The sequence below is a fragment of the Pristiophorus japonicus genome, chromosome 19 (genome assembly GCF_044704955.1).
Source record: "Pristiophorus japonicus isolate sPriJap1 chromosome 19, sPriJap1.hap1, whole genome shotgun sequence".
Lineage (NCBI taxonomy): Eukaryota > Metazoa > Chordata > Chondrichthyes > Pristiophoridae > Pristiophorus > Pristiophorus japonicus.
In genome coordinates, this window is record NC_091995.1 from 21,649,203 (window position 1) to 21,673,705 (window position 24,503).

At 48.6% G+C, this 24,503-nt stretch overlaps 1 protein-coding gene across 2 annotated transcripts in view; it reads left to right on the forward strand.

The window, feature by feature from the left end:
• Nucleotides 1-24,503, forward strand: part of gtf2h4 (general transcription factor IIH, polypeptide 4) — a 103,140-nt gene that overhangs the window by 19,557 nt on the left and 59,080 nt on the right. For both annotated transcript variants that reach the window (XM_070861377.1, XM_070861376.1), the window contains exons 4-6: nt 8,530-8,661; nt 14,573-14,669; nt 24,037-24,125. In XM_070861377.1, coding sequence (XP_070717478.1) covers nt 8,530-8,661; nt 14,573-14,669; nt 24,037-24,125 — 318 coding nt within the window. The remainder of the gene's footprint in view (nt 1-8,529; nt 8,662-14,572; nt 14,670-24,036; nt 24,126-24,503) is intronic.

Here is a 24,503-nt window from a genome sequence, read left to right on the forward strand (position 1 = left end):
CCTGTGGCACCCCACTAGTCACTGCTTGCCATTCTGAAAAGGACCCGTTAATCTCGACTCTCTGCTTCCTGTCTGCCAACCAATTCTCTATCCACGTCAGTACATTACCCCCAATACCATGTGCTTTGATTTTGCACACCAATCTCTTGTGTGGGACCTTGTCAAAAGCCTTTTGAAAGTCCAAATACACCACATCCATTGGTTCTCCCCTGTCCACTCTACTGGTTACATCCTCAAAAAATTCCAGAAGATTTGTCAAGCATGATTTCCCTTTCACAAATCCATGCTGACTTGGACCAATCCTGTCACTGCTTTCCAAAAAGGTTAAGAATGTTCCCGATGTTGGGGAAGTCCAGAATCAGGGGACACAGTCTTAGGATAAGGGGTAGGCCATTTAGGACTGAGATGAGGAGAAACTTCTTCACTCAAGAGAGTTGTTAACCTGTGGAATTCCCTGCCGCAGAGAGTTGATGCCAGTTCACTGGATATATTCAAGAGGGAGTTAGATGTGGCCCTTACGACTAAAGGGATCAAGGGGTATGGAGAAAAAGTAGGAATGGGGTACTGAGGGAATGATCAACCATGATCTTATTGAATGGTGGTGCAGGCTCGAAGGGCCGAATGGCCTAATCCTGCACCTATTTTCTATGTTTCTATGTTAATCTGGATAGAGTGTGAATGGTGGGATAATGACCAGCTGACAATATAGACAAAGAGAAGAAAGAAGAAAAAAAAAATTAAAATGGTGGGGAAGAAAGGGAGCCACAGAGGGCCAGAGATGACACTCTGAAATTTATGAACTCTGTGTTGAGTCCGGAAGGCTGTAAAGTGCCTAAATTAAAGATGAGGTGCTGTTCCTCGAGCTTGTGTTGAGCTTCATTGGAACAGTGTAGGATCCGAGGACGTAGATGTCTGAATGGGAGTGGACCGGGGAATTAAAGTGAAAGGCGACTAGAAGCTCGGGGTCACCCTTGCGGACTGAACGGAGGTGTTCAGCAGTGCGGTCACCCAATCTGCGCTTGGTCTCCCCAATGTAGAGGAGACCACATTGTGAGCAGCGAATACAGTATACTAAATTGACAGAAGTACAAGTAAATCGCTGTTTCACCTGGAAGGAGTATTTGGGGCCCTGGATAGTGGGAAGGGCGGAGGTAAAAGGGCAGGTGTTGCATCTCCTGTGTTTGCACGGAAAGGGGAGGGGGTGCTGGGGGTGACTGCGGAATGGACCAGGGTGTCGCAGAGGGAGCGGTCCCTTCGGAATGCTGAGAGGGGAGGGGAGGGGAAGATGTGATCGGTAGAGGGATCACGCTGGAGGTGAGAAATGGCGGAGGGTGATCCGTTGAACGTGGAGGCTGGTGGGGTGAAAGGTGAGGACAAGGGGAACCCTGCCGTGGTTCTGAGAGGCAGGAGAAGGGGTGAGAGCAGAGGTGCAGGAAATAGAACGGACACGGTCGAGGGCCATGTTAATCACAGCGGAGGGGAATCCTCGGTTGAGGAAAAAGGAAGACATGTCAGAGGCACTAGTGTGAAAGGTGGCGTTGTCGGAGCAGATGCGACGGAGATGGAGAAACTGGGAGAATAGAATGGAGTCACTACAGGATTGGGGTGGGAGGAAGTGTAGTCCAGTTAGCTGTGGGAGTCAGTGGGATTATAGTGGATACTGGTCAAAAGCCTATCCCCAGAGATGGAGATGGAGAAGTCGAGGAAGGGAAGAGATGGAGATGGACCATGTGAAGGTGAGGGAAGGATGGAAATTGGATGCAAAGTGAATGAAATTTTCTAGTTCAGGGCGAGAGCAGGAAACGGCACCGATACAGTCATCAACGTACCGGAAAAAGAAGTGAGGGAGGGGACCCGAGTAGGACTGGGACAAAGAATGGTCCACATATCCCATGAAAAGTCAGGCATAGCTAGGACCCATGCAGGTTCTCATAGCAACACCTTTAATTTGGAGCAAGTGAGTGCAGTTGAAGGAGAAGTTGTTCAATGTGAGAACAAATTCAGCCAGTCGGGGGAGAGTGGTGGTGTACAGAGATTGGTTGGGCCTCTGCTCGAGGAAGAAGCGGAGCGCCCTCAGGCCGTTGTGGTGAGGGATGGAAGTGTAGAGGGACTGGACATCCTTGGTAAAAAGGAGACGGTTGGGGCCAGGAAACTGGAAACTGTTAAAGTGTCGGAGGAGGATTGGCGGATGTAGAAGAGAGTGGCCAGGGGGAGAAAAAATAGATTTGAGATAGGAAGAAATAAGTTCTGTGGGGCAAGATGGGTTCACCGATGCAGTCGTGTTTGTGGATCTTGGGAAGGAGGTAGAGGCGGGCTGTGCGGGGTTGGGGAACTATGAGGTTGGTGGTTGTGGAGGGAAGATCTCCAGAGGAGACGAGGTCAGTGACGGTCTGGGAAATGATGGCTTGATGTTCAGTGGTGGGGTCATGATCCAGGGGGAGGTCGGAGGAGGTGTCAGAGAGTTGGCGATCAGTCTCTGCAAGGTAGAGGGCGGCTCGCCAAACAACAACAGCACCACCCTACTCAGCAGGTTTGATGACGAGGTTAGGGTTGGATCTGAGCGAGCGGAGTGCTGCAAGATCAGAGGGAGGTATGTTGGAGTGAGTGAGGGGAGCAGAGAAATTGAGATGGCTGATGTCCCGTCGGCAGTTTGCAATGAAGAGGTCGAGAGAGGGTAACAGATCAGAGGGAAGGGTCCAGGTAGAGCGAGAATTCTGAAAGCATGAGAAAAGGTCAGCTGTGCAGGGGGGGGAAGACTCCTGGCCGAAGAGGTGGACACGGAGGGAAAGGTGGCAGAAAAAGAGCTCAGCATCGTGCCGACCTCTAATTGCTGCCTGGTTACAGGTTTTGCAACTCGGCACGGACTGCAGCAACAGACACGTTCAATAAGTACATAGCACCTCGTTAAGGTCCAAACTGGAACATAGATAGAGAGGAAAAGGACAGTGTGTGACCCACTGCACCATCCAGTCCCAGAGGGGGAAAGGACAGTGTGTGAACCACTGCACCACCCAGTCCCAGAGGGGGAAAGGACAGTGTGTGACCTACTGCACCACCCAGTCCCAGAGGGGGAAAGGACAGTGTGTGACCCACTGCACCATCCAGTCCCAGAGAGGGAAAGGACAGTGTGTGAACCACTGCACCACCCAGTCCCAGAGGGGGAAAGGACAGTGTGTGACCTACTGCACCACCCAGTCCCAGAGGGGGAAAGGACAGTGTGTGACCCACTGCACCACCCAGTCCCAGAGGGGGAAAGGACAGTGTGTGACCCACTGCACCATCCAGTCCCAGAGAGGGAAAGGACAGTGTGTGAACCACTGCACCACCCAGTCCCAGAGGGGGAAAGGACAGTGTGTGACCTACTGCACCACCCAGTCCCAGAGGGGGAAAGGACAGTGTGTGACCCACTGCACCATCCAGTCCCAGAGAGGGAAAGGACAGTGTGTGAACCACTGCACCACCCAGTCCCAGAGGGGGAAAGGACAGTGTGTGACCTACTGCACCACCCAGTCCCAGAGGGGGAAAGGACAGTGTGTGACCCACTGCACCACCCAGTCCCAGAGGGGGAAAGGACAGTGTGTGACCCACTGCACCATCCAGTCCCAGAGGGGGAAAGGACAGTGTGTGACCCACTGCACCATCCAGTCCCAGAGGGGGAAAGGACAGTGTGTGACCCACTGGACCATCCAGTCCCAGAGGGGGAAAGGACAGTGTGTGACCCACTGGACCATCCAGTCCCAGAGGGGGAAAGGACAGTGTGACCCACTGGACCATCCAGTCCCAGAGGGGGAAAGGACAGTGTGTGACCCACTGCACCACCCAGTCCCAGAGGGGGAAAGGACAGTGTGTGACCCACTGCACCACCCAGTCCCAGAGGGGGAAAGGACAGTGTGTGACCCACTGCATCACCCAGTCCCAGAGGGGGAAAGGACAGTATGTGACCCACTGCATCACCCAGTCCCAGAGGGGGAAAGGACAGTGTGTGACCCACTGCATCACCCAGTCCCAGAGGGGGAAAGGACAGTGTGTGACCCACTGCACCACCCAGTCCCAGAGGGGGAAAGGACAGTGTCTGACCCACTGCGCACCACCCAGTCCCAGAGGGGGAAAGGATAGTGTCTGACCTGGAATATTGTGTTCAGTTTTGGTCTCCTAATCTGAGGAAGGATGTTCTTGCTATTGAGGGAGTGCAGCGAAGGTTCACCAGACTGATTCCAGGGATGGCAGGACTGACATATGAGGAGAGACTGGATCAACTGGGCCTTTATTCACTGGAGTTTAGAAGGATGAGAGGGGATCTCATAGAATCGTATAAGATTCTGACGGGACGGGACAGGTTAGATTTTGGAAGAATGTTCCCGATGTTGGGGAAGTGCAGAACCAGGGGACATAGTCTTAGGATAAAGGGTAGGCCATTTAGGACTGAGATGAGGAGAAACTTCTTCACTCAGAGTTGTTAACCTGTGGAATTCCCTGCCGCAGAGAGATGTTGATGCCAGTTCATTGGATATATTCAAGAGGGAGTTAGATATGGCCCTTACAGCTAAAGGGATCAAGGGGATGGAGAGAAAGCAGGAAAGGGGTACTGAGGGAATGATCAGCCATGATCTTATTGAATGGCGATGCAGGCTCGAAGGGCCGAATGGCCTACTCCTGCACCTATTTTCTATGTTTCTATGACCCACTGCGCCACCCAGTCCCAGAGGGGGAAAGGACAGTGTGTGACCCACTGCACCACAGATTCTTCCAGAATAAGTTGAATGAGTCTCAGCCCTATTTCCAAAAGAAGTTTTGGATTCTCTAAAGTCGGAGAGGCGTGTGGGCGAGGCAGCTGGTGCAGGTCACACTTACGAAGCCCAGGGACTGGGAAGCTGAAGACTCTGGCACCATATGCTGTGTCTGAGCAGATGGCTCTTGCTATTTTCAGCCGGTGAGAGCGGGGCTGTGCGATCATGTTCTTGCTGATCGTGCAGAGTTTGCTGAGGAGCGCAGGTCGTTGCTGATTGCTCGCGGCCCTGCCTGAAATGTTGTACAAAGCCAGACTGGAGGAACGGCTGTCTTCTGAGGTGGCTGGAGGAGAGAAGGGCTGATTGTTCTCTCTCTCTCTCTCTCTCTCTCTCTCTCTCTCTCTCTCTCTCTCGCGCTCTTTCCTTCACTTGTGCGACTTTTGTCTTCACTCCAGCAATGCTCTTGGCTCAGGGTCTTGTGGAGGTTGTTGACCAAAAGCGGTGCATTCAGTTTATACAGCGCCTTTCATGACCACAGGATGTCCCATTATTATTATATAAATTGAGAGAGACTACAAAGTTAGTATGCAGGTATAGCATGTAATCAGGAAGGCAAATGGAATGCTGGCCTTAATTGCAAGGGGGTAGAGTATAAAAGCAGAGAAGTCCTGCTACAACTGTACAGGGTATTGGTGAGGCCACACCTGGAGTACTGCGTACAGTTATGGTCTCTTTATTTAAGGAAGGATATACTTGCGTTGGAGGCTGTTCAGAGAAGGTTCACTTGGTTGATTCCGGAGATGAGGGGGTTGTCATATGAAGGTTGGGCCTATACCCATTGGAGTTTAGAAGAATAAGAGGTGATCTTATTAAAACGTATAATATTCTGAGGGGGCTCGAGAAGGTAGATGCAGAGAGGATGTTTCCCCTCGTGGGGCAATCTAGAACTAGGGGGCATAGTTTAAGAATAAGGGGTCACCCATTTAAAACTGAGATGAGAAGGAATTTCTTCTGTCAGAGGGTGGTGAATCTTTGGAATTCTGTACCCCAGAGAGCTGTGGAGGCTGGGTCATTGAATATATTCAAGGCTGAGATAGACAGATTTTTGAACGATAGGGGAGTCAAGGATTATGGTGAGCGGGCAGAAAGTGGAGTTGAGGCCAAGATCAGATCAGTCATGATACTGAATGGTGGAGCAGGCTTGAGGGTCCAAATGGCCTTATCCTGCTCCTGTTTCTTATGTTCAAAGCGCTTTACAGCCAATAATAGAAGCACAGCCACTGTTGTAATGTAGGAATGGCAGTCAGTCTGCACACACTAAGCTCCCACAAACAGCGATGAGATAAATAACCAGATCATCTGGGTTTTTTTAAAAAGTGATGTTGGTTGAGGGATTAATATTGGTCAGGACATCAGGGAGAACTCTTCGAAATATTGGTCGAGCGATCTTTTACATCCACCTGAGAGAGCAGACGGGGCCTCGAGTTACCAACTCATCTGAAAGAGCTGCTTTCCCTCAGTACCGGCACTGGGAGTGTCGGCCCAGATTTTGTGCTCCCGTCCCTGAACATAAGAACATAAGAAATAGGAGCAGGAGGCGGCCATTTGGCCCCTCGAGCCTGCTCAGCCATTCAATAAGTTCATGGCTGATCTGATCTTTGCCTCAACTCCACTTCCCTGCCCGCTCCCCATAACCCTTGACTTCCCTTAAGTTCAAAAATCTGTCTATCTCAGCCTTGAATATATGTAATGACCCAGCCTCCACAGCTCTCTGAGGTAGAGAATTCCAAAGATTCACTACTCTCTGAGTGAAGAAATTTCTCCGCATCTCCATTTTAAATGGGTGACCCCGTATTCTGAAACTATGCCCCCTAGTTCTAGATTCCCCCACGGTGGGGGGGGGGGGGGGGGGGGGGGGGGGGGAGGGAACATCCTCTTTGCATCTACCCTGACAAGCCCCCTCAGAATCTTAATAAGATCACCTCTCATTCTTCTAAACTCCGATGAGTATTGGCTCAAACTGCTCATCCGTTCCTCATAATTCATCCTCTTCATCTCAGGAATCAACCTAATGAACCTTCTCTCAACAGCCTCCAATACAAGTATATCCCTCCTTAAATACGGAGACCAAAACTGTATGCAGTACTCAAGGTGTGGTCTCACCAATACCCTGTACAGTTATAGCAGTACATCTCTGCTTTAATACTCCATCCCCCTTGCAATAAAGGCCAACATTCCAGTGGGACTTTGAACCCAACTGCCTTCTGATCGGACATTATTCCTGTTATGTCTTTAGATGCTCTGATAATGACTCCATGAGGCAATGTATTGCACTTGAACTGTAGTGACCTTAGTCCTTTTAATATAACTCCCAAGTGATGATCACACATGGTGGCCTGCCTTTTATACTAGGCCTGGCACACCTGTACAGGTAACCTACAAGTCTCCCACTGCAGTGCCCTCTGGTGGCACACCTTAGTGACCATACAGCTGGTGTACAAGTTTCCCATAGTAGTGCCCTCTGGCGGCACATCATATGTAATAGTACAAGCAGTAAACATGTCTGGATACATGATAGTTCCCACTAAAGGCCCTCTAACCAGCCGTGGCCAGGGAAGAGGGAAGGTTAACCTGCTGAGATTAGATCTGATCGCTTTGATTGTATCATCATCTCGTCGACCCCATCGAGATACTCAATGGCGGGGCTGCTGATTTGTCGTATTCATGGGGAAATGGATGGAATCATGGAATACAATCCCTCCCTCCCCCCCCCCCCCCCCCCCCCAACACACTTGTAAATATCAGGCACCCGTGTCGTAAAGATGGTACCTGACCCAATTTTTTTTTAAAGCAAGAATTTAACGTTTCAGGAACAGTCCTTCGCTAGAATTCAACATTTTTGACCCTTTCTTTACAGATGCTGCCCGACCTGCTGCGTGTTTTCCACATTTTCTCTTTCAGATGTCCAGCTTCTACAGTATTTTAACAAAAAGAACAGAAAAGGACATCCCAGGGATGTCCGCTGTGGCTCAGTGGATCGCACTCTTGCCTCTGAGTCGGAAGGTCGTGGGTTCAAGTCCCACTCCAGGGACTTGATCCTGTCAGAATCTCCGCTGACACCACCAGTGCTGCACTGTCCGAGGTGGCATCTTTCGGAGGAGACGCTGGCTCTCTAAGGTGGACGTGAAAGATCCCACTTTTTCACAGAAGAGCAGAGAAGTTCTCCTGGTGTCCTAGGTCAATAGTTCTCCCTCAATCAGCGTCACTAAAACAGATTATCTGGACATGCTCACATTGCTGTTTGTGGGAGCTTGGCGTACGCAAATTGGCTGCCGCGTTTCCCACATTTACAACAGTGACTACACTTGAAGTTGTCCTTCACTAGACTTTTTGGTTGTGAATGGCACTGTAGAAAGGGAAGGCTTTCTTTCTAACCCTGCTTCCAGTCGCAGCCGGGCGGTGGGACGAGAAGGCGCAGTGACGGGGTTATTGAAGAGCAGGTGCAGGAGACATGTCGGGGACCATGTCTTTACACACAGGGTGATGAATAACTGCAATTCTCGGAAAGGTGGGTGAAACCCAGACACAGGTCTCGTGTAACAAAACAGCCAAGTGCTCCACAGGGGAGATGGTGGGGTTCGTATTCTGGAACGAGGAGATCAAATGAGACGAACGGACATTTTCATCCCGACCGATCTGGTGTTTTTTTTTTAAACTGTGCGTTTTAGCAGGGGGTACCGACGGTACCCAGAATCCTCCCATTGTGGCATTGACCTCTCTACACCCCCCTTCCCCTCCACAGAGACCACGACGACTGCATGGGCATCCTGACGGGGCTCCGACTCTGGCATTCCCAGCAACTTCCCGGCGGGCTGCAGGGCCTGGTCCTCAATCCCATCTTCAAAGAGAACCTGCGCATCGCATTGCTCGGAGGGTGAGTGAAGGTGGCGTGGCCTTGCCCAGTGGCACAGGGGTCTGTGTGCGTCTGTGTGTCAACGTTCCCGCGGTCTGGAGGTCCCGCTAAGGCCGTCCACCGGCTTTTGCTTGGAAGAAACCATGCACGAGCGCAAATCCGAATGGGCCGTGCAGGCACGAGAAAATAAATTAGAGGGAACATTGCTGTGTGTGTGTGTGTGTGTGTGTGTATATATGTGAGCAGGTGGTCAAAACTGATGCTTCTTCCTGGTGTTTGAAAATTATCGACTGCCAAAAGCAACCAGCCAGCAAGTTTCCATTTATTCCCACCTCCGACCCTTTCTCTCGTCCTCCCCAACACCAGTTGTTCAGTACATTTGATCCTCTGGAACAGGCTGACTCCACATTACCCTCGCGATACCGTGCTGCTATCTAGACGCAGCTTGTCCTGTGCGATTCGAGAGATGAGCCATCCCCGATGACAGAGCCCCTTTACACTGGTGCTGACACCTTGCTAACCCTATGCTCTGTGGGCTCCCCGCCAGAAGCTACTGTTGGCCTGTCACGGTGGAGAGGACAGCTTTGCTCAAATAGACCGCAATTTGCAGCAATTAAGTGGCCAATGCTTTTAGTAACTATGGCAATGGTATCTTGCCCAAGTGTAAATTTCATTGTTCGAAAATAACCGTGGGTTTAACAAAATCAAGTTACCATCAATTGTGCTCGTATACTGGGAAATGGAATACTTTGTGTTTCAGGCACCCCTGTGTCAGCATCAACTATTCAGGTCAGGTACAGCACGGGTTAGATACAGAGTAAAGCTCCCTCTACACTGTCCCATCAAACACTCCCAGGGCAGGTACAGCATAGGTTAGATACAGAGTAAAGCTCCCTCTACACTGTCCCATCAGACACTCCCAGGGCAGGTACAGCACAGGTTAGATACAGAGTAAAGCTCCCTCTACACTGTACCATCAAACACTCCCAGGGCAGGTACAGCACGGGTTAGATACAGAGTAAAGCTCCCTCTACACTGTCCCATCAAACACTCCCAGGACAGGTACAGCACGAGGTCAGATGCAGAGTAAAGTTTCTTCTACACTGCTGCAAGCTTCGAAGAGCACCCTTCCTGTACCAGTGTGACATTTTTTTCATAGAAACATAGAAAATAGGTGCAAGAGTAGGCCATTCGGCCCTTCGAGCCTGCGCCACCATTCAATAAGATCATGGTTGATCATTCACCTCAGTACTCCATTCCTGCTTTCTCTCCATACCCCTTGATCCCTTTAGCCGTAAGGGCCACATCTAACTCTCTCTTGAATATATCCAACAAACTGGCATCAACAACTCTCTGCAGTAGAGAATTCCACAGGTTAACAACTCTCTGAGTGAAGAAGATTCTCCTCATCTCAGTCTTAAATGGCTTACCCCTTATCCTTAGACTGTGTTCCCTGATTCTGGACTTCCCCAACATCGGGAACATTCTTCCTGGATCTAACCTGTCCAATCCCATCAGAATCTTATATGTTTCTATGAGATCCCCTCTCATCCTTCTAAACTCCAGTGTATAAAGGCCCAGTCGATCCAGAGTCTCCTCATATGTCAATCCAGCCATCCCGGGAATCAGTCTGGTGAACCTTCGCTGCACTCCCTCAATAGCAAGAACATCCTTCCTCAGATTCGGAGACCAAAACTGAACACAACATTCCAGATGAGGCCTCACCAAGGCCCTGTACAACTGCAGTAAGACCTCCCTGCTCCTATACTCAAATCCCCTTGCTATGAAGGCCAACATACCATTTGCCTTTTTCATAGCCTGTTGTACCTGCATGCCCACTTTCAATGACTGATGTACCATGACACCCAGGTCTCGTTGCACCTCCCCTTTTCCTAATCTGCCGCCATTCAGATAATAATCTGCTTTCATGTTTTTGCCCCCAAAGTGGATAACCTCACATTTATCCACATTATACTGCATCTGCCATGCATTTGCCCACTCACATAACCTGTCCAATTCACCCTGTAGCCTCTTAGCATCCTCCTCACAGCTCACGCCGCCACCCAGTTTAGTGTCATTTGCAAACTTGGAGATATTACACTCAATTCCTTCATTTAAATAATTAATATACATTGTAAATAGCTGGGGTCCCAGCACTGAGCCCTGCAGCACCCCACTAGTCACTGCTTGCCATTCTGAAAAGGATCCGTTTATCCCGACTCTCGGCTTTTTGTCTGCCAACCAGTTCTCTATCCACATCAGTATATTACCCCCAATACCATGTGCTTTAATTTTGCACACCAATCTCTTGTGTGGGACCTTGTCAAAAGCCTTTTGAAAGTCCAAATACACCACAACCACTGGTTCTCCCTTGTCCACTCTACTAGTTTCATCCTCAAAAAATTCTAGAAGATTTGTCAAACATGATTTTGCTTTCATAAATCCATGCTGACTTGGACCGATCCTGTCACTGCTTTCCAAATGCGCTATTATTTCATCTTTAATAATTGATTTCAACATTTTCCCCACTACTGATGTCAGGCTAACCAGTCTATAATTACCCGTTTTCTCTCTCCCTCCTTTTTTAAAAAGTCATGTTACATTAGCTACCCTCCAGTCCATAGGAACTGATCCAGAGTCGATAGACTGTTGGAAAATGATCACCAATGCATCCACTATTTTTCCATGGCCACTTCCTTAAGTATTCTGGGATGTAGACTATCAGGTCCTGGGGATTTATCGGCCTTCAATCCCATCAATTTTCCGAACACAATTTCCCGCCTAATAAGGATATCCTTCAGTTCCTCCTTCTCACTAGACCCTCGATCCCCTAGTACTTCCGGAAGGTTACTTGTGTCTTCCTTTGTGAAGACAGAACCAAAGTATTTGTTCAACTGGTCTGCCATTTCTTTGTTCCTCCATTATAAATTCACCTGAATCTGACTGCAAGGGACCTACCTACATTTGTCTTCACTAATCTTTTTCTCTTCACATATCTATAGAAGCTTTTGCAGTCAGTTTTTATGCTCCCGGCAAGCTTCCTCTCATACTCTATTTCCCCCCTCCTAATTAAACCCTTTGTCCTCCTCTGCTGAATTATAAATTTCTCCCAGTCCTCAGGTTTGCTGCTTTTTCTGGATAATTTATATGCCTCTTCCTTGGATTTAACACTATCCTTTATTTCCCTTGTTAGCCACGGTTGAGCCACCTTCCCCGTTTTATTTTTACTCCAGACAGGGATGTACAATTGTTGAAGTTCATCCATGTGATCTTTAAATGTTTGCCATTGCCTATCCACCGTCAACCCTTTAAGTATCATTTGCCAGTCTATTCTAGCCAATTCACGTCTCAAACCATCGAAGTTACCTTTCCTTAAGTTCAGGACCCTAGTCTCTGAATTAACTGTGTCACTCTCCATCTTAATAAGGAATTCTACCATATTATGATCACTCTTCCCCAATGGGCGTTGCACAAGATTGCTAATTAGTCCTTTCTCATTACACATCACCCAGTCTAGGATGGCGAGCCCTCTAGTTGGTTCCTCGACATATTGGTCCAGAAAACCATCCCTAATACACTCCAGGAAATCCTCCTCCATCGTATTGCTACCAGTTTGGTTAACCCAATCTATATGTAGATTAAAGTCGCCCATGATAATTACTGTACCTTTATTGCACGCGTCCTTAATTTCTTGTTTGATGCTGTCCCCAACCTCACTACTACTGTTTGGTGGTCTGTACACAACTCCCACTAGCGTTTTCTGCCCTTTGGTATTCCGCAGCTCCACCCATACAGATTCCACATCATCCAAGCTAACGTCCTTCCTTACTATTGCATTAATTTCCTCTTTAGCCAGCAACTCTACCCCACCTCCTTTTCCTTTCTGTCTATCCTTCCTGAATGTTGAATACCCCTGGATGTTGAGTTCCCAGCCTTGGTCACCCTGGAACCATGTCTCCGTGATGCCAATTATATCATATTCATTAAATGCTGCCTGTGCAGTTCATTTCCCACATCGGCCATTGTGAGGTTTTTCTGAGTAAGATTGCTATTTGGGACTCTTGTCAGCGGTAGGTTTGTGTTCTGGTTAGACGTCCACCGGGAACTGAACTGCGAGTGCCCCAGACCATCTCCTGTAGGACTCCTGCACTCGGGCCTGGATTTAAAGCCACATCCCAAGACAAAAGGATCTCAAGGGTGCGCCAAAACAGCCCGTGTGGGGAGGTCATTGTGGTGACAACCAGACAGACGAAGGTCACGACGTGAGCATCAAAGAGTCACATTCATAGCAGAAGATGAGCGCTGACCTCCTTGTGGGGCCCACGGTCGGACACACCGGACAGCAATCAAGAGCAGGACCCCGCAGTCCCTCTTTGTTTCCCTAGCCCAGGGCACTGATGCCAATTGCTGCAACTCGGCCCCAGCCCTGGCTGAGAACAGCGACCTCTGCACTGCTGGCAGCTGCCGGACTCTGTGGTAGACTGCGCGGTTAGTAACATCTGTGCTCTGACTGACACGATGCAGGTTGGAGGAAAGAAAGTGCGATTGGTGAGACATAATAATGAAGAAAACGGTACTTGGAGATCGTCTCACTGTGGCGGGTGCACGGGTGGTATTGCTGGGTGACTGGGCGTGTATGTGCATGTGGCCCCATGGGTTAATTCTGAGTGATATGGGGCTGTGGTGAATACCCGTGTGTGTTGTGTAAATTCCCGTGTGTTATTACTGGTGATCAGGGGCTGTGGTAAATATCCGTGTGTGTTGTGTAAATTCCCGTGTGTTATTACTGGTGATCAGGGGCTGTGGTGAATATCCGTGTGTGTTGTGTAAATTCCCGTGTGTTATTACTGGTGATCAGGGGTTGTGGTGAATATCCGTGTGTGTTGTGTAAATTCCCGTGTGTTATTACTGGTGATCAGGGGCTGTGGTGAATATCCGTGTGTGTTGTGTAAATTCCCGTGTGTTATTACTGGTGATCAGGGGCTGTGGTGAATACCCGTGTGTGTTGCACAAGAGTAGACATCGACGACGAGGTCCAACACCGCCTCCAGTGCGCCAGTGCAGCCTTCGGTCGCCTGAGGAAAAGAGTGTTTGACGACCAGGACCTCAAAACTGCCACCAAGCTCATGGTCTACAGGGCTATAGTAATACCTGCCCTCCTGTATGGGTCAGAGACCATAGACCATGTACAGTAGACACCTCAAGTTGCTGGAGAAATATCACCAACGATGTCTCCGCAAGATCCTACAAATCCCCAGGAGGACAGACGCACCAACGTTAGCGTCCTCGACCAGGCCAACATCCCCAGCAGTGAAGCACTGACCACACTCGATCAGCTCCGCTGGACAGGCCACATAGTTTGCATGCCAGACACGAGACTCCCAAAGCAAGTGCTCTACTCTGAACTCCTTCATGGAAAATAAGCCAAAGGTGGGCAGCGGAAATGCTACAAGGACACCCTCAAAGCCTCCCTGATAAAGTGCAACATCTCCACTGACACCTGGGAGTCCCTGGCCAAAGACCGCCCTAAGTGGAGGAAGTGCATCCGAGAGGGCGCTGAGCAGCTCGAGTCTCATCACCGAGAGCATGCAGAAACCAAGCGCAGGCAGCGGAAAGAGCATACGGCAAACCAGTCCCACCCACCCCTTCCCTCAACGACTATCTGTCCCACCTGCGACAGAGTCTGTGGCTCTCGTATTGGAATGCTCAGCCACCAAAGAACTCACTTCAGGAGTGGAAGTAAGTCTTCCTCGATTCCGAGGGACTGCCTATGATGATGGTGATGATGATGTGTAAATTCCTGTGTGTTATTACTGGTGATCAGGGGCTGTGGTGAATGCCCGTGTGTGTTGTGTAAATTCCCGTGTGTTATTACTGGTGATCAAGGGCTGTGATAGTTACAAACACTGACCAATGTGCCGTGTTCTGGCAGGGGCAAAGCCTGGGCAGATGACACCAGCCAGCTGGGACCTGACAAGCACGCTCGAGACATCACCTCACTGGACAAGTACGCTTTGGAACGTTGGGAGGTGGGTCCGCATCATCTTAAAGTTACTGTACTTGCTTGGTCAACACCGTGTGATGAGCAGTTAGAGGCAGCTCGTTAGCTGAAAGTATGAACATAGTAAAAGTGAAGGACTTCCATCGATGTTCGTAAGAACATAAAAATTAGGAGCAGGAGTCGGCCATTCGGCCCCTCGAGCCTGCTCCGCCATGCAATAAGATCATGGCTGATCTTCCACTTCAACTCGACTTTCCCGCCCCATCCCCATTTCTCTTGATTTACCTAGAGTTCAAAAATTTATCGATCTCTGTCTTGAATATATTCGAAGACTGAGCTTCCACAGCCCTTTGGGGTAGAGAATTCCAAAGATTTACCATCCTCTGAGTGAAGAAATTTCACCTTACTCAGTCCTAAATGGCTGACCCGTTATTCTGAGACTGTGGCCCCCTGGTTCTATATTCCCCAGCCAGGAGAGACATTCTCCCTGCATCTACTCTGTCACGTCCTGTAAGAATTTAGTATGTTTCAATGAGATCACCTCTCTGTGTCAGCTGTGGCTCAGTGGGTAGCACACTCGCCTGAGAGTCAGAAGGTTGTGGGTTAAAGTCCGACTCCAGGGACTTGAGCACATAAATCTAGGCTCATGTTCCAGTGCAGTGCTGAGGGAGCGTTGGAGATGCCGTCTTTCAGATGAGACATTAAACTGAGACTCCATCTGCTCTCTCATGTACATAAAAGATCCCATGGCACTATTTTGAAGATGAGCAGGGGAGTTATCCCCGGTGTCCTGGCCAATATTTTTATCCCTCAATCAACATCACAAAAACAGATTATCTGGTCATTATCACATTGCTGTTTGTCGGAGCTTGCTGTGCGTAAATTGGCTGCCGCATTTCCCACATTACAACAGTGACTACATTGTACATTCATTGGCTGTAAAGCGCTTTGAGATGTCCGGTGGTTGTGAACGGCACTATAGAAATGCAAGTCTGTCTTTACTTCCTAACTCTCGAATATTGGCCGAGTCTACTCAGTCTCTCCTCTTGGACAATCCCCCGCCCATCGCTGAATCAGTCTGGTGAACCTTTGTTGTTTCATCCCTTTATTATTTAATATTGAGAACACCACCGCAGGTCGGGGCTATAAATAGAGCTGGAGTGCCAGGCCCTGGGACATCATGGTGAAGGTGCGGCGAATGAGATTACGGGGCCCAGAAGAGCCGAGGGCCCAGGGGCAGCACGGACCTGCCCACACTGCGATATGTGTGCGCACTAGGTCCATGCAGCAGAGCAGGTCTCCAGTCGTCCTGGTTAACCCTTGCCACTGGATAAAGGCCGAGCTCTGTCGAGCCCGTGTGGTGGCTGGTGTGCAACGGTCACCATACGTTAAAAAAATCCACGCCCAGGCATCTTCCACCCTTCGAGTTCAGGACTGGAACATCAGGTCCTTCATTGAAACATCTGTGAACCCTTGTGGAAGCAAGTCATCCTCGTTCGAGGGACCGCCTGTGATGATGATTATTATTTAAACTCTCCCATTCTGGCATCCAACTGTGTTTTGAGCGCCACTAAACTCTGCATCTCTTCCAGGTGCTGAGTGGCTTATTCCAGACATATCTCATCTTTTGCGTGAAGAACTTTATCCCTGTATCTGATCCAAGTTTTTAATTTATTTTTTGGTAGTTTATATTTAGAACCTCCCTCCTGCCTTATTTGGAAGTAATATTCAGGATTTACTTTACCTGAGCCATTTAATATTTTCCCAATTAATCTCCCGTGGTTGACTCTTCAGAGCTGGCCAAGCGAGTTGTCAAACCGCTACCAGTTCAGGGTGAAGACCACAGACCACCATCTTCCTGGGGTAACTAGGGATGGGCAATAAATGCCAGCCTTGCCAGCGACGCCCACACCCCGAGAATGATTGATGCGATAAAAGTTAGAAGATTTTGGAATGAAGTAAGAGTGAAGTGGTTTATAGTTCCTGGAAAGTTAATCATTAGTCACGTTCGCTGCACAATCATTGTTTTCGAATTCTCGGGTGCTTTTTTTTCATTCACAGGATGTGGACTTGCCTTCAATACAAGTGAGTGGCTCGCTGGGCCATTTCAGAGGGTAGCTAAGAGTCAACCACATTGCTGTGGGTCTGGAGTCACATATAGGCCAGACCGGGTAAGGACGTCAGATTTCCTTCCCTAAAGGACATTAGTGAACCAGATTGTTTATTTTACAACAATCCGATAGTTTCATGGTCACCATTACTTTTATTACAGATTTTTATTTAATTAAATGATTTTTAATTCCCCAGTTGCCGTCTTTCGGATGAGACATTAAACCGAGGTACCATTTGCCCCCTCAGGTGGACGTAAAAGATCCCATGGCACCATTTCGAAGAAAGGCAGGGGATTTATCCCCGGTGTGCCGGCCAATAATTATCCTAAATCATCATCATTAAAAAAAAAAACAGATTATCTGGTCATTATCACAGTGCTGTTTGTGGGAGCTTGCTGTGCGCAAATCGGCTGCCGCGTTTCCCGCATTACAACAGTGACTACACTCCAAAAGTACTTCCTTGGTTGTAAAGCGCTTTGAGACGTCCGGTGGTCGTGAAAGGCGCTCGAGTCTTTATTTTCTTTCTGGTGGGATTTGAGCTTGTGTCTCTGCATCATTAGCCCAGGCCTCTGGATTACTCGTCCAGTAACATAGCCACTATACTACCGTGCCCCTAATCATCGCCTCGGTCTTTCTTTCCTCTTTCTCTCCAGTTTAAAAAAAAATTGCTAATAGCTTTCTTGTGAAATCTTGCCTCAAAAAAAAACGGTTGCAAAATTGATCCTCCTGCTTGTTTTGAAACCAGAGACTAGACTGATGGTTGACTTGTGAACACGCCGGTAGATTCTGCACATGCTCAGACCGTGGGAGTCATTGGTAACTTGCGTCAGCCCACCAGAGTGATGGCTCTGGGAAGGACATCGACTCCCGGCACCAGGCTTCAGAGCAAGGCTGAGGCCTCCAAGTAAAAACATTACCCACAGAGACAAACAGCAACTTCATGGATACTTGCATTTGCAACAAAGATGTCAGATGAAAGTCTATTGAAAATACATTTTGAAAGGGCAGATTGGTTCATGTTCTATCTCCCCGACTGGCCATAGCTAGATTTGTTGTATATATTTAACCCCATTTCAGTGAGTAGATGGGCTTTGCGCTCTTCCCCGCCTAATTTGTCCGGTATTTCCTGAGGCACCCCATTAGCCCCAGGCACGGGAACAGACCCGAAAGCCTCGCCACCATCTACAAGGCACAAGTCAGGAGTGTGATGGAATATTCTCCATTTGCTTGTGACAACACTCAATAAGCTCAGCATCCAGGACAAAGCAGCCCGCTTGATCGGCACCCCATTCACCGCCTTAAACATTCACTCCCTCCACCACCGGCGCACCGTGGCTGCAGTGTGCACCATCTACAAGATGTACTGCAGCAACTCGCCAAGGCTTCTTCAGCAGCACCTCCCAAAGCTGCGCCCTCTACCACCTAGAAGGACAAGGGCAGCAGGTGCATGGGAACACCACCACCTCCACGTTCCCCTCCAAGTCACACACCATCCTGACTTGGAAATATATCACCGTTCCTCCATCGTCGCTGGGTTAGAATCGTAGAATCATATAAATTTACATAGAAGCATAGAAAATAGGTGCAGGAGTAGGCCATTCGGCCCTTTGAGCCTGCACCACCATTCAACAAGATCATGGCTGATCGCCCACCCCAGCACCTCCCCCCTCCATGCCCCCTCCACACCCCCCGACACCCCCAGCCGCAAGGACTGGCATCAACAACTCTCCGCGGCAGGGAACCCCACAGGCCAACAACTCCCCGAGTGAAGGAAGGAAGGAGGCCATTCTGGCCCATCATGTCCACGCCGGCCGACCAAGAGCTATCCAGCCTAATCCCACTTTCCAGCTCTTGGTCCGTAGCCCTGTAGATTACGGCAATTCAAGTGCACATCTATGTATCTTTTAAAAGTGGTGAGAGTTTCTGTCTCTACCACCCTTTCAGGCAGTGAGTTCCAGGCCCCTACCATTCTCTGGGTGAAGAAATTTCCCCCCATATCTCCTATGAACCTCCCCCCAATTACTTTAAATCTATGCCCCCTGGTTGTTGACCCCTATCCACTCTATCCAGGCCCCTCATAATTTTATGCACCTCAATCAGGTCTTCCCTCAGCCTCCTCTATTCCAAAGAAAACATACCCAGCATCTCCCATCTTTCCTGATAGCTGCCTTCAGTGATCTGTGGACCTGAACTCCAAGGTCTCTTTATCCTCTGCATTTTTCAGTGTCGCACCATTTAATGTGTATTCCATTGCCTTGTTAGACTTCCCCAAATGCATTACCTCTCACGTATACGGATTGAATTGCATTTGCCACTGTTCTACCCACCTGACCAGTACATTGATATCTTCCTGCAGTCCGCAGCTTTCTTCTTCATTATCAACCACACGGACAATTTTAGTGTCATCTGCAAACTTCTTAATCATACCCCCAACATTTAAATCCAAGTCATTGATATATACCACAAAAAAGCAAGGGACTCAGCATTGAGCCCTGCGAAATCCCACTGGTTATAGCCTTCCAGTCATAAGAGCACCCATCAACCATTATCACTTGCTTCCTGCCTCTGAGCCAATCTTGGATCCAACTTGCCACTTTGCTCTGGATCCCATGAGCTATTACTTTTGTGACCAGTCTGCCACGTGGGACCTTATCAAAAGCTTCGTTAAAATCCATTTACGCTATATCATACGCACTGCCCTCATCAACCCTCCTGGTTACCTCCTCAAAAAATTCAATCAAATTAGTGTTCCTGGAGCTCCCTCACCAACAGCACTGTGGGAGCACGTTCACCGCACGGACTGCAGCGGTTCAAGAAAGTGGCTCACCACCACTTTCTCAAGGGCAATTAGAGATGGGCAATAAATGCCGGCCTTGCCAGCGGTGCCCACATCCTGAGAGTGAATTTGTTTTTTAAAAAAGTAAAATCTTCCCCCAAAAAGTGGAATGCTTGCTTTGTTTGTAGGCTTAATCCTGGGGTGATGGAGTTAATCATTGCTGGTGGGCAAGGTCAGTGGTCACAGTGGTCAAGCAAGTAAATGAGAAGTTAAACTTGACGAGTAGAGGAGAGGGTTAAAGAAAGAAAGACTCGCATTTATATAGCGCCTTTCACGACCACCGGACATCACTTTACAGCCAATGAAGTACTTTTGGAGTGTAGTCACTGTTGTAATGTGGGAAACGCGATAGCCAATTTCGTGCACAGCAAGCTCCCACAAACAGCAATAATGGCCAGATAAATCTGTTTATGGTGATGTTGACTGAGGGATAAATATTGGCCAGGACACCGGAGATAACTGCCCTGCTCTTCTCCAAATTAGTGCCATGGGATCTTTTAGATCCACCTGAGAGGGCAGACTGGAGTCTCGGTTTAACGTCTCATCTGAAAGACAGCACCTCCGACAGTGCAGCACTCCCTCAGCACTGCACTGGGAGTGTCAGCCTAGATTTTATGTGCTCAAGTTGCTGGAGTGGGACTTGAATCTACAACATTCTGACTCAGAGGCGAGAGAGTGCTACCCACTGAGCCACAGCTGACACTTCAGTACAGGCACTGGGTACAAGTGGGTGAGAGTGTTAAATGTGGCTGTTAGGTGAGAATGTTAAACCGAGGTACAGTTTTATGAGAGGACTAAACCCATTAGTTGGGGGAGAGGATTAAGCCCAGCCGGTGGGCACAGGTGGGTGAGAGGCTTCATCCTCAGCTAGCGGTGAGTGACAGTGACAAACAAGCTTAATGCTGTGCTTTAGGACTAATGAAAACCCAAGCACAGAGCTGGCCAGTAACATGTCATTTACTTAGCTGGAGAAAAGTAATGGCTGTAAATAACATCGCAAACGACTTCTCACACCTGCTGTTCTCCCAGCTATCTTAATCAATCCAGTCACCACAGGGCATTTACTTTGCGATTTGAATCTCACTGTCATTCCCAAGCTCCCATTCTGTCCTCTAATGCCAGAGTAAAAATGAAAGAAAGAAAAAGTGTATTTATATAGTGCCTTTCATGGCTGCAGGATGTCTCCAAGCATTTACAGTCAATGAAGTATAGTCATTGTTGTGATGTAGGGAAACGCGGCAGCCAATTTGCGCACAGCAAGCTCCCACAGACAGCAATGTGATAATGACCAGATAATCTGTTTTTGTGATGTTGATTGAGGGATAAATATTGGCCCCAGGACACTGGGGATAACTCCGCTACTCTTCGGGTCCAAGGGCCAGCAGGTGCCATAGCCCCAGGAAGTGACCAGCTACTACAGGAGAGAGTGTCGTCATTACGATTAAAGCACAACATCTGGACATCCCAAAACGCTTTACAGCTAATGAAGAACTTCGAAGAGTAGTCACTGTTGTGACGTAGGAAAGGTGGCAGCCAACTTGCGCACAGCAAGCGCCCACAAACAGCAATACGATAATGACCAGATCATCTGTTTTTCGTGATGTTGGTTGAGGGAGAAATATTCTAGGATACCGGGAAGAATTTCCCTGCTCTTCTTCGAAATAGTGCCATAGGATTTTTTGCATCCACCTGAGAGAGCAGACGGGGCCTCAGTTTAAAGTCTCATCTGAAAGACGGCGCCTCCGACAGTGCAGCACTCCCTCAGCACTGCACTGGGAGTGTCGGCCTAGATTTTGTCCTCAAATCTCTGAAACCCATGACCTGCTGACTCTGAGGCGAGAGTGCTACCCACTGAGCCAAGGGGTGAAAGTTCATTGTGTCCAATTAAACAGTGTAAAGGCACCCAGCAGTGAACGCCACCAAGTTCATGGTCTACAGGGCTGTAGTAATACCTGCCCTTCTGTATGGTTCAGAAACATGGACCATGTAAAATAGACACATCAAGTTGCTGGAGAAATCTCACCAACGATGTCTTCGCAAGATCCTACAAATCTCCTGGGAGGGCAGTCACACCAACATCAGCGTCCTCATTCATTGAGGTGTGGTCAGCATTTTGAAGCACTGACCACACCTGATCAGCTCCGCTGGGCAGGCCACATAGTTCGCATGCCAGACACGAGACCCTCAAAGCAAGTGCTCTACTCTGAACTCCTTCATGGCAAACAAGCCAAAAGTGGGCAGTGGAAACGCTATAAGGACACCCTCAAAGCCTCCCTGATAAAGTGCGACATCCCCACTGACACCTGGGAGTCCCTGGCCTAAGACATACCTAAGTGGAGGAAGTGCATCCGAGAGCATGCAGAAATCAAGTGCAGGCAGCGGAAAGAGCGTGCGTCAAACCTGTCCCACCCACTCCTTCCCTCAAAGACTATCCGTCCCACCTGCGACAGAGTCTGTGGCTCTCGTATTGGACTGTTCAGCCACCAAATAACTTACTTCAGGAGTGGAAGCAAGTCTTCCTTGATTGCGAGGGACTGCCTATGATGATATAATCTAGATGTCCTTGGTGCTGCGGAACACTAGGCTGAAGTATTAGCAGGTACAGCTCTGTCACTGGCGCTGGAAGCAATTTGAGGTGATAATTAAGAGCGTCGCTTGAGAAGTGATCTCTCAATATTGGAGCGTATCACTTTTGAAGGAGAGTCATTAACTGACTCTAAAAGGAGCAGGGGAGCGAGAGCCTTACAGGTTCAGATACACAGATGTTTAAAGTGGGAGGACAAATTGATAAAGTTTTAACGAGACAAGCACATTGGATGCTACATTTCATAGAGTGCAAAAGCGAAGAATAGCGCTAAACCTATACAAATTACTGATGAAGCCACAGTTTGACTCTTGTGTCCAGTTTTGGGACTCTGTTTAACCTTTCATCGAAAAGACCGACCCCCTCGGGTACTGCACTGGACGTGTCAGTCTAGACTGGGTGAGAAGATTGAACCATAGAATTTTACCCCACAAATGGAGATCATTCGGTCCATCGTGCCTGTGTCGGCTCAGAGTTATCCACTTCCCTTTTAAAAGCTTTCATGGATGCTTTCTCCACCACTGTTTCTGGTGAACATATTGAAAAGAACTCTCCTAACCTGTCCCTTCATTCTTTTGATGATGAACTTCAATTTATGCCCCCTGATTACCTTACTGATCAGCAGAAATAATTTTTTTTCCGATTACCTTAAATCCCCTCAGAAATCTGAACACCTCCATCGGATCCTCCCCTTAGTCTCGGTTCTACTGAGGAAAAAATCCTTTTCTTTTCTTATAGCAGTGTCAGCTGTGGCTCAGTGGGTAGCACTCTCGCCTCTGAGTCAGAAGGTGTGGGTTCAGGTGCCACTGCAGAGCACAAAAATCTGGCCCAACACTTCAGTGCTGCACTGACTGTCGGAGGAGCCATCTTTTGGATGAGATGTTAAACTGAGGCCTTGTCTGCTCTCTCAGGTGGACGTGTGAGATCTCGTGACACTATTTCAAAGAAGAACATGGGATTTATCCCCGGTGTCCCGGCCAATATTTATCCCTAAATCATCATCATAAAAAAAAAACAGATTATCTGGTCATTATCACATTGCTATTTGTGGGAGCTTGCTGTGCGCAAATGGACTGCTGCGTTTCCCGCATTACAACAGTGACTACACTTCAGAAAGTACTTCTCTAAGGAGATTAATTAGGTGGGAGAGCGAGCTTGTTAGCAAGAAAGAAAGCACTTGGATTTATGTGGTGCCTTACATGACCTCAGGTCGTCCCAAATCGTTTTACAACCAATAACAACTTGTATTTATATAGTGCCTTTAAGGTAGTAAAACATCCCAAGGCGCTTCACAGGAGTGTTTTAAAATGAAACAAATAAATTTGACAACTAAGTACTTTTGAAGTGAAGTCACTGGTTAATGGAGGAAATGATGGGATGGATTGTATATGCTCGGTGGAAGGAGATTGAAAGGATGGGCTGGAATCAATGAATGGGTGGAGAGGCTGTGTGGAAGGAGTGGGCTTCATTAGCCGAATAGCCTCTCTTGTTTTTGCTCTGCGCTTTCTCAGATTCTTAGCCTGCACCGTATCAATTTGTGACTTGTTTTTGTAAACCAAAGACATCCCTGAATATAACTACGCGCTGATCCTGAAGGGTGAGTGGATTAGGTGGACTATGATCGCATACCGTGGGGTCTGCATCTTTCTCCATGTCTGCACGGGGCTTCAGAAAGGACTTTTCCCTCCGGGTCGGAACCTCAGAGAGGACTCGGGGAGACGAGAGACGGAGGCAGGTGGTATGTTGAGTCTCGGAGACCCATTCACGACTCTCGTGAGTCTCCTGAGGAGGAGCGGGCAGCAGTAACCGAGTCCCTTTCCTGTTGGCACTGCCTTTAAACGGCTGTTGGCTACTCTCATTGCAGGTGATTCTCCATTTTATGGTGGGCTCCCCCAGTGCAGCCGTCAGTCAGGACCTGGCTCAGCTCCTCATTCAAGCTGGACTCATGAAGAGGTAAGTGATGGACGTGGGAAGGGGCAGAGCTGGCAACCCGAGGGGCAGCAGATCGGACAGATTGCCGCTGTAATGTATGTCCTTCACGGGTTCTTTGCTTTTCGGTAGTTAGTGGCGTGCCACAGGGATCGGTGCTGGGACCACAACTGTTTACAATATACATAGATGACCTGGAAGAGGGGACAGAGTGTAGTGTAACAAAATTTGCAGATGACACAAAGATTAGTGGGAAAGCGGGTTGTGTAGAGGACACAGAGAGGCTGCAAAGAGATTTAGATTGGTTAAGCGAATGGGCTCAGGTTTGGCAGATGGAATACAATATCGTAAAGTGTGAGGTCATCCACCTTGGGGAAAAAAAACAGTAAACGGGAATATTAT